The sequence below is a fragment of the Scardinius erythrophthalmus genome (assembly GCF_964197995.2).
Source record: "Scardinius erythrophthalmus genome assembly, chromosome: 24".
NCBI lineage: Eukaryota > Metazoa > Chordata > Actinopteri > Cypriniformes > Leuciscidae > Scardinius > Scardinius erythrophthalmus.
The window spans coordinates 5,868,141-5,884,578 of NC_138244.1; the positions used below are offsets into that span (position 1 = coordinate 5,868,141).

A 16,438-nucleotide genomic window follows, 5' to 3' on the forward strand; every position below is an offset into this window, starting at 1 on the left:
TAACACAGACGGGCTGCGCAAAAACACTACGCGAACCAACTAGAGGTCCAGAGAACAGGAAATGAATAGTGGAATAAAGTCGTTATTTTTGTTTGTTTTTGCGCACAAAAAGTATTCTCGTCGCTTGATATAATTAAGATTGAGCCACTGGAGTCACTTGGACTATATTAACGATCTCTTTAATAACTTTTCTGGGCCATCAAGTTTCGGTCACACTGGAAGCCTATGGAGGAGTGAAACATGGCTCAGATTTCATCAAAAATATCTTAATTTGTGTTCCGAAGATGAACGAAGGTCTTACGCGGTTGGAACAACATGAGGGTGAGTAATTACTGACAGAATTTTAATTTTTGGGTGAACTAACCCTTTAAAGCACATAAAAAAACACACACACACCACATAAACAACATTAAAAACTTGATTTTCACCACAGGGGGACTTTAAGCGTTATTTATGCTCCCTTTCTTATTTTTGGACTTTCTTTGTAAAGAACAAAAAAAAAAGAGGGGCATTGAGGTTCTTCTGAAGCAGAAAATTGCCATTCAGAAGATTCTTTTGAGTCGCACTTGCTTCTGTAACAGACCGAACAAAGGAACAATCTTTCTCCAAACGTGAGCCGTTTCATTGGAGAACAGGCATCGGCTAAATTCCACATTCACAGTCTCAAATGTTCCACAAGAGGTCTTCGTTGAGGCGTATGCGCTGCGACATGCGTTAATCCGTACAAAGATTCCTCCGAGTCATTTGTTGCGGACGAATGGAACAAGCTCTCCCGAAAATAACATGAAAATAGCTGGAAAATGTGGAATCTGGAAGCTTTCGAATTCCTGAGGGAACATGGGCTCATGGAAACCCAGAGAAATACATCCAGCTGAATGTATCCGTGCACATTTTAGCTGCACCGTCTGCAGGGGTGCATTCTGGGTAATGTTACATGGACTTAATACGGGTAAACAGAACGCGCCCACGGCGAGAAGGCGTGAACACAGCGGCATGGTGGGTAATGGGTGGGGGACGTGAAGGGGTATTTTTGACTAACCATCTTCTGTGTCTGATGGGCATCTTTATCATCCCGAAGACGCTTGTTCATGTCTCTATAAGAGAGAGAGAGAGAGAGAGAGAGAGAGAGAGAGAGAGAGTGAGAACTACAGATACATTTTTAAAGATAAAGCTTCTACTCACAGGACTTTTACAGCCTCAGAATATAGATAACAAATGTTATCAATAAAATGGAACAATGACTGATCAACCATCCTAAACCTGCATCTGTTCGTTTTGTGTTTTGATTGGTCAATTATTATGGCCTTATCTTTCAGATAAGAATAATACACACATGCCTACACTTGAACACTTGAACGTTGCACACTAAAGTGGGGTTGGCCTACCTGAGCAAGTCCAGCTGTCTCACGAGGCTTTCCCGTTCCTTCTGCATGTTTCGGGACACTTTCAGGACTTCTCTGTAGTGAGAAACAGTCAGACGTGAAAAATACACAAGACTATCAGCAGGAAAGAGCAACTTATGTTTGTTTGCTCACTACTTTTTATCATCACACTGTTAGGCCCTGTTTCCACCTGGTATTAAGATGTGTTTTGGTCGATCGGATCACAAGTGGACGATGCTAAATACAGGAGTAAACGGGGTCTAAAACGTTTTGAGCTTGACCAGGGAGTTGAAAACACATTAGACTGGATTGCTTTCGTCGTGTAAACGCTCATGTGATCGAATGTGTTTAAACAGCCACTAAAGACTGTCTTCTCTCCGTCTACTGATCTAATGAGTGACATTATGGGAAGAGCTCGAGCCAGACAGGATTTAAACTGTCGTCTGAAGACCCAAGTTTGGTTTGAAGATGAAAAACATACCAAGCACAATGTTCTCTCTCCATTCCTGATTTCTAACACACACACACAGCGTTCGGCTGGTCTTGTGTCTGTCAGAGCAGAAACTAAAGCTGATGTTCTCCGTGTGTTTTTCCACCATCTCCGGTCGAGTTCATATGTAAATTACATGAGCTTATTTCATCCATTAGATTGAAAGATCTGGAAAAACCCTTACATTTACTCGCCCATAGACCCTCCCCTTGAAGAAATCAGGACAGAAGTGATTGAAAGTGGACAAAAGAGACGGATTAAAACACCAGGTGTAAGTGTGAATGTGTGTCCCTCGTCTACTTGTGATCCGATCGACCAAAACGCATCTTTATACCAAATGTAAACAGGGCTTCAAAACAAAAGTTTTTTTTACTGGTATTGATGATCATCCATGGAACTTTCCATTGCACAAAAGTTTCTTTATAGTGAAAAAAAGGTTCCATAGATTTATATATATATATATATATATTTTCATATTAAAATGTTCTTCACACTAAGAAAACAAATGTTTCTTTTTAGAATGTTCACTGAAAGGTTCTTTAGGAAACCAAAAATGGTTCTTCTATGGCATCACTGCAAAAGTAGTAGAAGTAGTAGTAATAATGCAAACAATGTTTTTTCATACAGTGAGTAACACTCATGAAAAGCCACCTCTCTTTGCCCCTGCGCTGTTGTTTGATGGTGGCCTGTAGTTGTTGTAGTTGACTCAGAGTTTGCTGAAGCTCCTCTCGGCTCTGGTCGAGTTCATCCTGCAGTTGCTGGTTGACGTTGTGTAGTCGGCGGTTCTCTCCGCGAGTGTTAGCCTGATCACTGCTCAGAGTGCTGATCCTGCTCTCCAACTACACACACACACACACAGGTGGGTTGAGATAGACCTCCAGCTGGTTTAATAAATCAAACATGTTGACGAGTGAATGAGGAGTCTGTACCTCCCGCTGTTTGGTGAGCGTGAACTCGAGCTCTTGTTCTCGCGTCCTCAGTTCCTGTAGTAGCTGCTCTTTCTTGTTTCCCTGTTTTACACTGTCCTTCATCACAGAACACAGCAACATCACCACCATCATCCTCATCAATATTGTTATCACCATCATTACCACCCTTTATGAATATCAAGTCACCATCATCATAACCATCACCATGATCATTATAATTATCACCATCACATCACAATCAGTGTTATCATAATCACATGAACAATATCATATCACCTTTATCATCATCATCTTCAACAATATTACCAACATCATAAAGGCCATTACTTCCATTATCACTATAAATATTGTTTTCCCATCATAATCACCATCATCAATATCATAATCAGCATCAATCACCATAAACTATCATTATCACCATTACTATCATTATATAATCACCATTAAAAAAATCATCAATATCATTACCATTCTATCATATGATAACTAACATCAAAACCATCTTCTGGATCATTATCATAATCGCCATCATCATTATAATCACCATTATTATCAGAATCACCATGGATAATATTATCACCATCATAACAATCATAATCAATATCATTATAATCACCATTATAATCATTTAACACCATGAGCAATATGATTACCAACAACATAATCTCCATGAACATAATTATCTCCATCATAACAATCATAATCAATATCATTATAATAATCACCACTATTATAATAATCACCATGAACAATGTATCCTCTAATAATATTGTTCTCTAATTAAATAACCACAGTTCTTATGCTAAATGTTTATCTGTACTAAAATCTGTGCTTCATATTTAAAGTGTGTGTGAATTTACCAGAGCTTGTCGTTTCTCTCTCTCTTCTTTTAACTGACTCTCCATGTCTTCATACATGGACCGAACCACCCTGTCATGATCCTCCTCTCTCCTGCAGGACATTTAAACACTCAGAACACTTCTTTATCTCAAGACGTTTATTAAAAAGAAGTTTATTTTACAACAGGTGCAAGGCTGCGTCCGAAATCGCATACTTCACTACTATATAGTAGGCCAAAAACATTATGTGACAAAAGATTCACAGTATTAATAAAATAGTAGGCAAAATACCCAGATGACCTACTACTTCTGGTGAGATTCTGAAGTGTGCATATGATGGACACTTTACTATCCCATGAGGCCACGGGAGAGGATTTATGAATGGAGGTGACGCTGGTAGGTCACATGATAATGACAAAATGGTGGATGTAGTATGTCTGGATTTCATTTATACTACACACAGAGCCGGCCCAGCCACTTAGCGACCTTTGCAATTGCAAAGGGCCCCGTGACCAGCAGAGGGCCCCCTAGAGTCACTGCTAGCTAGTGGGTGAAAAAAAAAATCACACATCAAAACATAAAATAAATAAATAAAAAGAAATGGGCCTACAGCGGTCTTTATCTGGCATCATAAGCATAGTAGTTATTTATTTATTTATTATGGCGATTGGCAATTTTCCCGCGAGTCTTGACCCTATGATGTCACTCGTTGTCGCTTGGTCGGTCAGTCAGACATTAGCCGCGTTTCCATTACAGATTTGCGCAAATATTTTGCGCTATTATCTAAATATCGATAAAAAACTATTGCGAAATTACGGCGTTTCCATTAACCGATGTTATGCGACTAAAACGTATTTTTTTCTCTCGTGATAAGTCATTCCAAAAATCACAGCAACGGACGTTGGTTATAATATCACAGCCACCGCATTAGACATTATTATTATTATTATTAATGGAAGGAGACGTGGCGTGTTATCCAAGCATTAATGGCAGGGAAAGACCCCCGAACGACACATATAAGGAGTTTCTGGGTGTTTCGCCCTCATTTCTGCTCCGATTGTGGCATTTCTTTGAGATTTAGAATCCAGTATTCCTATAGGCTAATTATTGTTTCTTTTATGAATTTAATAAAGAATTCTGTCTCGTATTCTGTCCAAACGATCCATGTAGGCTACTTTTGTGTCCATTTGTTTTTCCTTTTTTAACCCCTAATTGAAAAACGAAAAATGAACGGTTGTTGTCTTTGTTGAAACACGTCAATTTCGCAAAAACTCCCGTTTATCGCAAAAAAGTTTTTACGCTCGCATGAGGTGGTTTTTCAGGCAATTCGAAAAAGGAATATTTCGCAAAACTGCAATGGAAACAGTTTTTGCGCATTTACAGGCACCTGACTTAGAAGACGCGGTGTGTTTGAGGTCCATGTATAGCTATGCAAATAATAATAATTTTATATTATTTTATTATTTAATTTAATAGGTTATATTGTTACTATTGATCTTGTTTGTGGTGTTTTAGATGTTATTGTTTTGTTTATTTGAAAAATTCAAACATTTGAATGTTCTATTTATTATATTATATATTTTATTTAAATGTTATTCTATTTGCTATATTTTATTTAAATTATATATATATATATATATATATATATATATATATATATATATATATATATATATATGCTGTAGTTTGTGACTCTTAAACTCTGTTGTCAAATAAATTATATTTGATCAGTGAAAATCACTTTATCAGTCTTTTTATTCAGCAAGTTCCTCAGTGTGTGTTCAGTCTTGCACTGCCACTCAGCTCAGTCAGTGGTATCATAATTTTTTTTCTTTTAGACATCAAACATAGTAGATATAATAATAATATGTACCGTATAGTAGTCATTGCTTTTCTTTAGGTCTTAATTATTTATTAATAATTATTTAATTATCAAAGGGGCCTCCAACCAAATTTTGCATAGGGCCCCCAAAGGTCTAGGGCCGGCTCTGACTACACACATTCATACCATATATTTTAAGCAGTCGCAAAGTGATTACTAGCACCAACTCAAGAGAGTATGCGATTTCGGATGATTTGGAGTGCAATGAGGCCTGAGGACCCCAATGAGGGCTGACCTGCGCAATGCCTGCTCTAAATTGTCTCTCTCTTTGAGTGCATCCTGTAGATGAGAGACGGTGTAGGAAAGAACCTCCTCCAAAACCCCCAGAAGCTCAGGTTTGTCCCTCTGGAGCTCACCCCACAGAGTGCACAACTCCCACTGACTAACACACAGACACACATGATGAAAAAATGAAAGAATCTTTAAAACAACTAAAAGCTAAAACTCTTTAAAAGCCTTAAAAGCCCAGAAACCTTAAGCCAAATGTGAACAAATACAGTATGTTAGCTTTGTCAAGCCAGTATTGATTCAAACATCAAACATACAAGCATAGTTTACTCGTTATCTTATCTGTTACAGACTACAGCTGTGTGTGTTAACTCACTCTTTGAAGAGTTTGTCGGCTCCCAGCTCCATGAGGATGTGTGTGAATCGCATCTCTGCCGGCTCTACTCGCTCCTCCTCAACTTTCTGTCTTTCTCCGCTCCTCGCTCTCTCCTCCGGCCCACAACCAACAAGCTCTCCTTATTTAGACAGAGAGGTTTTCATTAAGGCATATGTCTTAATGCATACTTCATATAGTATACTATACTGGATACTACTTTTAAAAATAGTATGTGAAATGGTACGCAATATGTACGTGTTTAATGCGTGTTTAATTCAAAAAAGTGACATCAGGATTTTATCAGCATTGCTATTTTGTTAATTAAAACGAAATAAAAATAATTTTTGGTAATTGAAAAAAAAAAACAAGTTAAGTTAAAGCATTAAAGCATAAAGCATAAATAAAACGCATAAAAACATACTGTATATATATATATTATTTTAATATACAGTATTAATGTTAATATATATATATATATATATATATATATATATATATATATATATGAACTAATAAAAAATACAAAAGCACATAAGATTCCTTAAACTAAAATTAAAAATTAAAATGTTGAATTATTAATGTTTTCAATATTTATTTTAAAATAAATATAATAGTATACAATAAAATATAATAGTATTGATGTTAATATATATATATATGAACTAATAAAAAATACAAAAGCACATAAGATTACTTAAACAAAAAATTAAAAATTAATATATGTTGAATTATTAAAGTTTTCAATATTTCTTTAAAAATATAGTATAGAAAAAAAATGCTGGTTATAATCTATATTATAAAAAAATATAGTTAGAATAAATGTAATTTTTTTAGCAACTTTTAATAAAAAAAACATTTTAAATTAAATTTTGGTTACACTTTATTTTAAGGTGACGTAGTTACATTGTACTTACTGAAATTAGAACTGAGTAATATTAATTAACATCATGTACGTACTATAGGGTTAGGTTTAGGGTTAGTTACTTGTAATTATGCATAATATACTGTTATACTGTTAATATACATATATAACTATAGTAAGTACATGCAGTAACATGCAACTATTTCACCAAAAATTTAAGTGTTACCAAACATTTAAATAGACATACACACTAACCTAGGCCCGTGTGGAACTCGAGGGGTGTAAGGTAACCGTTTTTGTCTCTGTCCAAACTCTCAAACACTGATTCCAACTGTTCAGGAGACAGAGGAAGCTCTTGCTGAAGCCGCTGGTGGATTTAAACACGATTACACACATTAAACAGAGGCATGGCCAACTGATATATCATACATCCCTAGTAAAACTTTTATTATTAAAACTATTACGTCGACTTACACCACCGCCCTGTCCTGTCTCACCTGCATGTCTCTCTTCGTGATGAATCCTTTCCCCTCTTTATCACAGAGCTCAAAGAGCTCTCTAGCTTTACTCATTCTGTCCTGCCTGTCTGAGCCAGGAGGGGGCGCTTCGTTGGACGACTGTAACCTCGCCGTGCGACCCGGCAGCCTGGAGCTGGGGGACATCTGACCACTGCCCGTCCCCTCCAACACCTCACCGTCCTTCAGCCAGCTGGACATCACTGCAGAGAGAGAGACGGGTCGGGCTGAAATTACATCGGTCCTGTTGTGCTTTTTTCCATGGTCATCTTTCTTTAGTGTGTAATGTTGCTGTTTGAGCACGAAAAAGGTCTACAAAGTCCCTCCAGCGGGAGTTATTCTCTATATCAGTGTCACTGTTTCTGAACTCCCTGAAACGCCTCCATTGAATCTTGAGTTTCTTCCGGGAACGAACACATCACAATATTCCTCATTTAAATAATTCATACGCAGAATAAAGGGGCGGGGCCTGGTTGAGTTAGTTAGTAGTGTGTGGAAACTCGCGGTTATGGTAAGGGCCGGGACATTTCCCAAACACGCTTGAATGCTTGACCAATCACAACACTGATCCAGCCGACCAATCAGAGCACAGTGTGCTTTTCAGAAGGAGGGGCTTCATAGAGACAGGAACTAAACAGAGCGTTACTGACAGACTGGGAAAAGAGGAGCTGCAACAATGGAGAATGTGTTTTTTGAACATTCAAGAATGAAAACCTATTCAAGTAGACCCAAAAATTAAAATAAAATCTTTGAAAAAGGGCATAATAGGTGTCCTTTAAGATAAGGAGCTTGTAAGGAATGTTGCTAAAGTGGTCAAACGAGGTCAAACAATGATAAGAAAACAATTTTATCTCGTAGTTCTTTCCCTAATCGGCCACAAGTGTGACAAGTAGCCTAACATACAACAAGACTTTTTGTTGGTCGCTGATAGTTTCTATTTTTGTTCCGTCACTACCAGAGTCTCATTAGTCCAAAATTATTCTCCAAATACCTCTATAGTAGACATATAAACTACTATACAAAATATGTTCTAAATGTTGCTTTTCATTTTCAATAAGGACGGAAAAATTACTTGAAGCTAGAAATTCATTGTGTTGCAACTGGTAAGAACATTAACCTTGCATTATTATAATTATTGCACTTTAAACTGCGATGTGGCCTGAGGTTAAACACTGACTTTAGTTAATCGCTTAAAGTCAGCTTTATTAGTGGAATATGCTGAAGGCGGCTGAAATTTCCTAACATATCCTCAAATAAACATTAACCCGGATGTTAAACAGTCCTTCAAAAAGGTGCCATGTTGTTTTCTGTCTTGAGACGCTACAAGTCTGCTGTAATTCCCTCGAGCGCATGCCATATCTAAATGACATCTGTGTTTGTCTGATATTACGTAGCAGTTGCGATGGTCTTGTGATTTGGGAGCTAAAGAAAACAGAACTCCTCCTTCAGTAAATGTCCAGCCGGCTTGATTGACCTGCTCCACGTCTCCAAGAGCTCAGAGGAACTCTGAGGATATGGGCCGAAAACTGATACCAATGCTGACAGAATCAGTTATTTTAGCACTATTTATATGTTATAGTTTGTATTCATATTATGTACTATTTATATGTTATAGTATGTGTTTATATTATGAATTAGCTTTTATTTTTACATTTTCAGTTCATTAATTTTTATTTCAGTTTCCGTTTTTTAGTAATTTCAGTACTTCAAATTAAACTTGTTCAGTTAGTTGCCAAGGCAACATTTTAATTTTGAATGATTAGTTTTAACAACATATCTATGTAACATCATACATGTATATCCCATCATATATATATACTAGTGCAAAATGCCCGTGCAAAATAATTTTTTTGTGTGTGTTTTTAGTAATTGTTGTTAATAAGACGTGCGCGAAATGTGATTGGAAATATTTCGTGGGGATATCGCGGCGAAATGTGATTGTTGTCCATCATTCTGCGCAATTGTTGAAAAAGAAAAACGTCACGTCGCAACATTTGCCATGTTTGCGTTTTAAACTATGAAGGCGAGCACTTTGAGCAAAGGTGAGTTATGTCGGTGGAGAAGTACTATCAAATCCCATTCAATTTTTCACTATAGAAAGTGAAACTAAAAACTGACCGATGAGAGCTGAATCTACTCAACATGTGCTGATAACGTATAGGCCTAACCTTAATTTATTTTCTTAATATTTCTCTTGTGGCCCATGGTGAAAAAAATGAGAATTATTTCATGTTAAACACGTTGTTTTTTAAATGAGGACTAATATAACATCTTCATCGCTGCACGTCGGTTATGCAGTGATGCGCTATGAGATTATTGCGGGGCTAACTAATTGTAGCCTAATATTGATTTGATAATAAAAGTAGCCTAATAATTGTAACAGACCTTATGTTTGATTGTGTATATGCACATTAATTCTGGATGTGCTGGCGCTCGTTCTATGTGTGCAATGCATTTTAACCTCGGGGCTAGTAGATAGGCAATTAAGGTCATGCATTGCGTACTTGGGGTGTCACGGTCTTCGGATTTTCCTCTCACATGTGTGTGAAAAGACGTTTAATAGCCTAAAGTAAAGAACAGTTCAGGCAGTTCTCGTTTATTGTTATCTTATTCATAAAGTGTTTAGGCGAACCCTGCACGAACGCTCAGTCACATAATCATCATTCAGATCACCGCAAGGGGGGCTTGAGATCATCTTAGGGGGGGGCTAAGCCCCCCCAAGCCCCCCCTTGACGCCGGGCCTGCGTGAAAGAGACTGTGAACGCATTGAATAGGATATGTTTAGTTGGTGAATAGCATAGGCTACTATTACACAGTAGCGATAACGTTAAGCGCACCAGAATGAAATATAATATTCAGAAGTAAACAGCATAGCTGACTTACAGATTCAGTTAACATCCACAAATGAATAAGCGCGTCGGTTCAGGGAGCAGTGCAAAGTAAGTGCCCGTGCAAAATCAGTTTTTGTGTGTGTTTTTAGTAATTGTTGGTTTCTTGGTAAAGAAAACACATTTTTACTCAAATTAATTAAAATGGATTTATCACATTTTGGAACCAAACTATAATATTCAGAAGTAAACAGTGTAGCTGACAGATTGTCAGAATGTTTATTTTTAAACCACAACCTTTTAAAAATTATATATTTACCGATATCTTTAGCATTTCTCATCCAAACAACGTCAAACTTGGCATTGCACTTACTCGTGCCCGTGGCGAGACACCTGTCAAGTTTGAAATCCATCGGACTAACGGTTCGAGAGATATGCGGTTAACAGACAGACAGACAGACAGACAGACAGACGTTCCTGTAATTTATATATATATGTAGTTCAGTCATGAAACTCTAGAGGGCGCAGCCTGATTGGTCCTTTAAGGCCGGGATACCAAGCCGTCGGACAATGTCGGGCCGTTTTTTGAGCGTCGGTTCGGCTTTTTTGGTTTGTTCTGCACCGTTGGCTCTAGTTCGACGCTGTTACATTGTCAGTCTGTTTTGATTTCTGTCTTTGTGTTCTGTCTATTAGTTCAGTTTAGTCTTTCTCCGCCCCTGCCTGTTTGTTTCCATAGTTGGGCAATTCCACGCAAAACTGTCACATCCATAACGCCAACACAATGCCATGGTATTTTAGTTGGCGTTATGGATGTGACAGTTTTGCACGGAATTGCCCAGTTACTTGTTGATTAGTTAGTTAAGTTCAGGTATGTCTTGTTATTTGCCTCTCTAGTTCTGTCTATTTATACCCTGTGTTCTGTCTTGTTCTTTGTCAGTTATTTTACATTGCATGTGTAGGTTGTTCAGGTTTTTATTCTGAGTTTATTTTGTTTAGTTTGAGACTGTTTATTAAATATTACTGCACTCAGCGAGTTGAATCGACGTCAGGGATGTCGGTGAGAAACAGAAAAGTGAAAGTGATGATAGCGAGCAAAGACATCATTTTATATCATCTTACCTGAGCATTCAGATGCACAAATATTTTCATAATAACATGAGCCGACTGGAATGAAGAAAGTGATCAGCGTGAATGATATTCAAAATGTAAGAAATTGCTGCTTTGTTTACAGTTTGTATATCTGCAGTCCTAGCTTCAGTTTCCCTTTTTGAATGACAGAAATAGACTACTGATAACTGCTGATATAGACATACACTCTAAAAAATGCTGGGTTGTTTTAACCCAATGTTGGGTCAAATATGGACTAACCAAACGTTGGGTTAAAAATGTAATTTAAAAATGGACAAACCCAGCCGTTGGTTTACATTTTTAATGTAACCAATGCAATTTGTCCATTTTTAAATTGCATTTTTGTCCATTTTTGATTTTGTCCAAAATGCAATTTGTCCATTTTTAACCCAACGTTGGGTTAGTCCATATTTGACCCAAAACTGGGTTAAAACAACCCAGCATTTTTTAGAGTGTATATTTACTTTCACGGAGGTGCAGAATGCACATACTAGTTGACAATCGCCTTATGTCCTTTTGGTGTGTTCAAGCGCAGCTTTTTGGCTGAGATCCGCAAGCAATCCCATCATTACCGCTGACACAAGCTGATTGGCCTCTGCTGATTCTGCAGCCAATGAGATTGCTTGCTCAACATTTCACTAATCTGGTTCAGTGTTTGCTGTAAGCTAGTCCTGCAGTGCTATTAGACCCCTCCACCTCCCCAGCTCCACCTGTCTAGATCTAACACGGGATTTATGTATGTCTATTTATGCAGCAGCAGCAAATCTTACATGCTCACAGCAGCGTTTCTGTGTATCTGTGGGCAATAGCAAGTCCACACACACACACACACACACACACACACACACACTGATAACACATTTACACAACATGTGATTTTCCGTATTTCCGTGTTTTCTCTGTTATACGGTAGGCGGCGCTACGCACATCGTCTGAAAGAGTACTGAATCTCCTGATAAAAGCACATGCGAAGAAGAAGCGGAAACAAGCGATATCATATGCAATCATATGCATATGTAAAATAACGCGATCATAAACATTAACAGCATGTAAATCAAAACTGCCTAATGTTACTGAATGAAATGTCGACCAGGGACGAGCTACAGGACTGAGGCTTTGGGGGTGTTGATGAACTTGATCTACTCCACCTGTGTTTTGATCATCGTTCTGAATCCCATCCAGATGTAGTCTTTGACAAAAACTTGATTTTCTCAGCTTTTTGCTCAAAATGAATTTTTTTTTTTTTATGAAACTTACCCATATTCAAGTGTAAAAAAAGAATGCATGAAGCTAGAATAAAACTTTTTTTTTTTTTGGTATAAAAGCAGAGGGGCTGTTCTTTCTTTTCATATATTGCATGTTCAGATATTCATACAACAAAATATTGGCGAGGATGAAATTTTTGTGAAAATTATCAAAAATTGTGGCGTTGGCTGGCAACTTAAAAAAACAAAAAACTTTGGCGGGGAAAGAGTTAATATAAGATAAGAGAATCAGTTAGACAATCAGTTACTAGAAGAATTATTTATCAACTCATTATAAAATGTTAAAAAATTGGCTGATATATTAACCTGTCACTCATTATCTCTTGACCTGTCCGTTCACAACAGACACGTTTGTGTTTATCAAAGACGAAACGTTAACCTGAAAATACTGATAATCTCAAAATGACCAAATCATTTTCACCCCTTCTTCCTCGACGATAGGCCACAACTGTATTACATAATCTGGTGGGAAACACTGCAGCAACAAAACACATGGGAATTTTCGCATGAATATACGGACGTGGCATTAAGATTTATGCTTAGGACACTCCCTCTCATGCCATGAGCAAATAGGCCTACGTCCTCCTGCTACAGATGGTCATCTCTCAAATTACAATAAACATTTACTCATGTAGAAATCAAGTAACTCTCCACGCAAGGCACGATTTCATTTCTCTTTCCAGGATGTGCACCGCAAAACAGGATGAAGTCATGTGACTGCACAGTGAGAGTCAAACAAAGTGAGATGCAAATAAAGACTTTAGCTCGGTTTACATAGACAGCATTCAGAGCTCTTACTCACAATCACGAGTTTATGATTCCCATGCGGATGAGGTCTGGATGCAAGGGAAATACCTCCATACTAAATGACCACAGGTTATATGCAACATGCAATATTTGCCTAATGCATTAATGGACTGGGTTGTGGTTTGAACAATAGCTCAAGAGCGATAATGAGGGATTTGAATCAGGGATCCCTGGAAAACCATGCATAGAGATCATAAAAAACTGGAAAGGAAATCAAACAGGAGCCACAATCACAAGGGCCCTAAACCTTTTACATGCATTTACATGAAGGAAAGTTTCGATAGAACCTTATTTAGGTACAACAGACTTAAAATGTTTAAATGCCAGTGCAAGTGTCGTCTGAATCTGTGCTACAACATGTTTATGAAATGTTCTGCTTGGAAATTAAGCTTGTGTTGTTCTAATGCAATGACATTCTGACTGTTTTAAGTGCTATTTAAATAAAAATCTTAGAGGGCCACTGTATTATGAAAACATTAATGGTGATTTTGTGAGTCGAGATATGTGCGGATACACCAAAATATATGGGCACGGCATATTTACACCTGCAATAAAAGCCATAGAGGAATTGCAACACTCAAGGTCAAATAAACTTCCCGAGCTTAGCTACAATTACACACGAAAATCACATGAGAGATAAAATCTGACAGCCATATGTCAACTTCAGATAAGAAAACAGACATGTATTTTCTTTGCTCTGTGTTCGAGGTAATTATATAGAATGAAAGCTATTATAAAAATAAGTATTTTATCCTTTAGCAAAACAAGCTCAGGTTCTGTGAGGCAAGTTAAATCATTAATTTGTTACAATGACAATGCAAACCCAGGAAGAAATCACTCATATATGCCTGAGAACACGTGCAAAGATCTACTTCATATATTCAATTTCAACACAATACACTTCAGAGTACAGTACATTAACATTTAACATTTTATAAATTAGTATTTGGACTCAAAATAGGCTTGAGCTTTATAAATAAATGTATTGTTGTGAAACCATTGTAGATGATGGCATATACCATCTACATTTAAACGAAAAACATGGCATTAGCATTGTATATGTCCAAAAACATGGCAATTCTTTTATAAATGAAATGAAATGAAGGGCATGCAAAATATCATTTAGATCTTACAATTAAAGTTTTACAAGACAGTGTCGATCACTTTAGACAGCGAATGTTGGTGTCATACATAATTTAAGCCATATGTCAGCACTGCCAATGCACTTTTCATAATGTTAAAACAAACTGAATTAAGTTAGAACGTAAGGAACTAGTGTTAAATTGAATATATAATACTTTTAATGAATGAATAAATTCAATAAAGAGACAGAACATACCAGACCTGTGATGCGAGGTTGCTCAGGTGTGTAGCGTGTCCAACGGCAGGTGTTTTATACTCGAACACCGGCCAGTGTCATCCAGCAGGGGGCGCTAGAGCTTCGAGAGCATCAGAGTACCATAAGTCTTATAATAGAGCCTCATTCTCTCTATGTCCCGCCCACTTTAAAACAGAACAGCATCTCATAAACAAAAAGCTTTATTTGTGTTGTTAAAGAAGAGTTGCGAATTAATAACACTATATGTACACAGATTAAGATTTACACGACACACAATAAAAATAATAACAAAATAATAAATATTTCAGTCTTTACGGTAACCGGATCCTCGCGCCGTTGCCATGGGAGACGCGGCAGCGCTCGTGCTCTGCTGTGCCAGTGTGCCTCGCGATCACCTCTAATCATAAACTGTCCGTTACAACTACGGTAAATTAGGATGATTTTAATATTCAGACGGTTGATTTTATGAATCATAAGGAATTAAGGGACACTGAATCTGCTTTTCGACTCGCGTGGGTTTAAAGGTGTGTAAAAGTTAAAGATATATGCGTTTGGTTAGCAGTTAGCTGGTTAAATCCATGGTTAAATCTGTTGATCAGAGTAAACAAAGCTGCTCATGACTTTAGTTTTAAGTAGTCTCGCTCTTAGAACTGCTGACATGAATTTTATATCTTATTGTAGGATTTAATTTCACTTAACGTAATCTGTTGTTAATGTCTTGGTAAACATTTAACACGATAGACGATAGATGGGTAGAAACCATCAGGAGCTCTGGGAGATTTCTCACCTCAGTGAGTCTCGTGTCTAATGAATTCACTTGGACTGACGCTTATTGCTCGATACTGTGGATATTTCGTATTGAACGCGAGGAGTGTTGAGAGAAGCTGGTAATCTCTTTGTTTAGGCTCTATGGAGTTTTGAATCAGCCGGAGATTAGAGATGCCCAGAGCGTCTCAGGGAAATAACCCGTAATCCCCTCGGTGACCTGCTGCTCTCCCTGTGTAACACCTTGGACAACACGAGCTGAAGGACTCGAGGCCAGTGTGACAGGACACTTCTGCTGGAGGCCAGCTCTGCTTACTCTACAGGTGAGTCGATGGAGAGATAGACATTCAACATGATAGATAGATAGATAGATAGATAGATAGATAGATAGATAGATAGACAGATAGATAGATAGACAGACAGACAGACAGACAGACAGATAGATAGATAATTTAGATAGATAGATAGACATTCAACATGATAGATAGATAGATAGATAGATAGATAGATAGATAGATAGATAGATAGATAACTTAGATAGATAGATAGACATTCAACATGATAGATAGATAGATAGATAGATAGACAGACAGACAGACAGACAGACAGATAGATAGATAGACAGATAGATAAAGAGACATTCAACATGATAGATAGATAGATAACTTAGATAGATAGACATTCAACATGATAGATAGATTGATAGACAGACAGATAGATAGATAGATAGATAGATAGATAGATAGACAGATAGATAGATAGATAGATAGATAGACATTCAACTAGATAGATAGACAGATAGA

The 16,438-nt window shown here is 37.3% G+C and overlaps 2 protein-coding genes across 3 annotated transcripts in view; one reads left to right on the forward strand and one right to left on the reverse strand.

Moving 5' to 3' along the window:
* Positions 1–940: 940 nt before the first annotated feature.
* Positions 941–7,704, reverse strand: cracr2b (calcium release activated channel regulator 2B; the record flags this gene model as incomplete). The annotated part of the gene is made up of 9 exons (XM_081355749.1): positions 941–1,094; positions 1,386–1,457; positions 2,524–2,711; positions 2,802–2,897; positions 3,662–3,752; positions 5,758–5,904; positions 6,127–6,265; positions 7,244–7,355; positions 7,486–7,704. 9 exons carry the CDS (start codon positions 7,702–7,704, stop codon positions 941–943), a joined length of 1,218 nt encoding a protein of 405 aa, XP_081211875.1.
* A 7,501-nt stretch (positions 7,705–15,205) lies between these two features.
* The window catches only part of tmem138 (transmembrane protein 138), a 7,758-nt gene continuing 6,525 nt past the window's right edge, over positions 15,206–16,438 (forward strand). The window contains exons 1-2 of one of the 2 annotated variants that reach the window (XM_081356085.1): positions 15,206–15,296; positions 15,775–15,958. The gene's annotated coding sequence lies outside the window, so the exon portion shown is untranslated. Of the gene's footprint in view, positions 15,395–15,774; positions 15,959–16,438 lie in introns of both variants that reach the window. The other variant, XM_081356084.1, reaches the window with a different exon arrangement.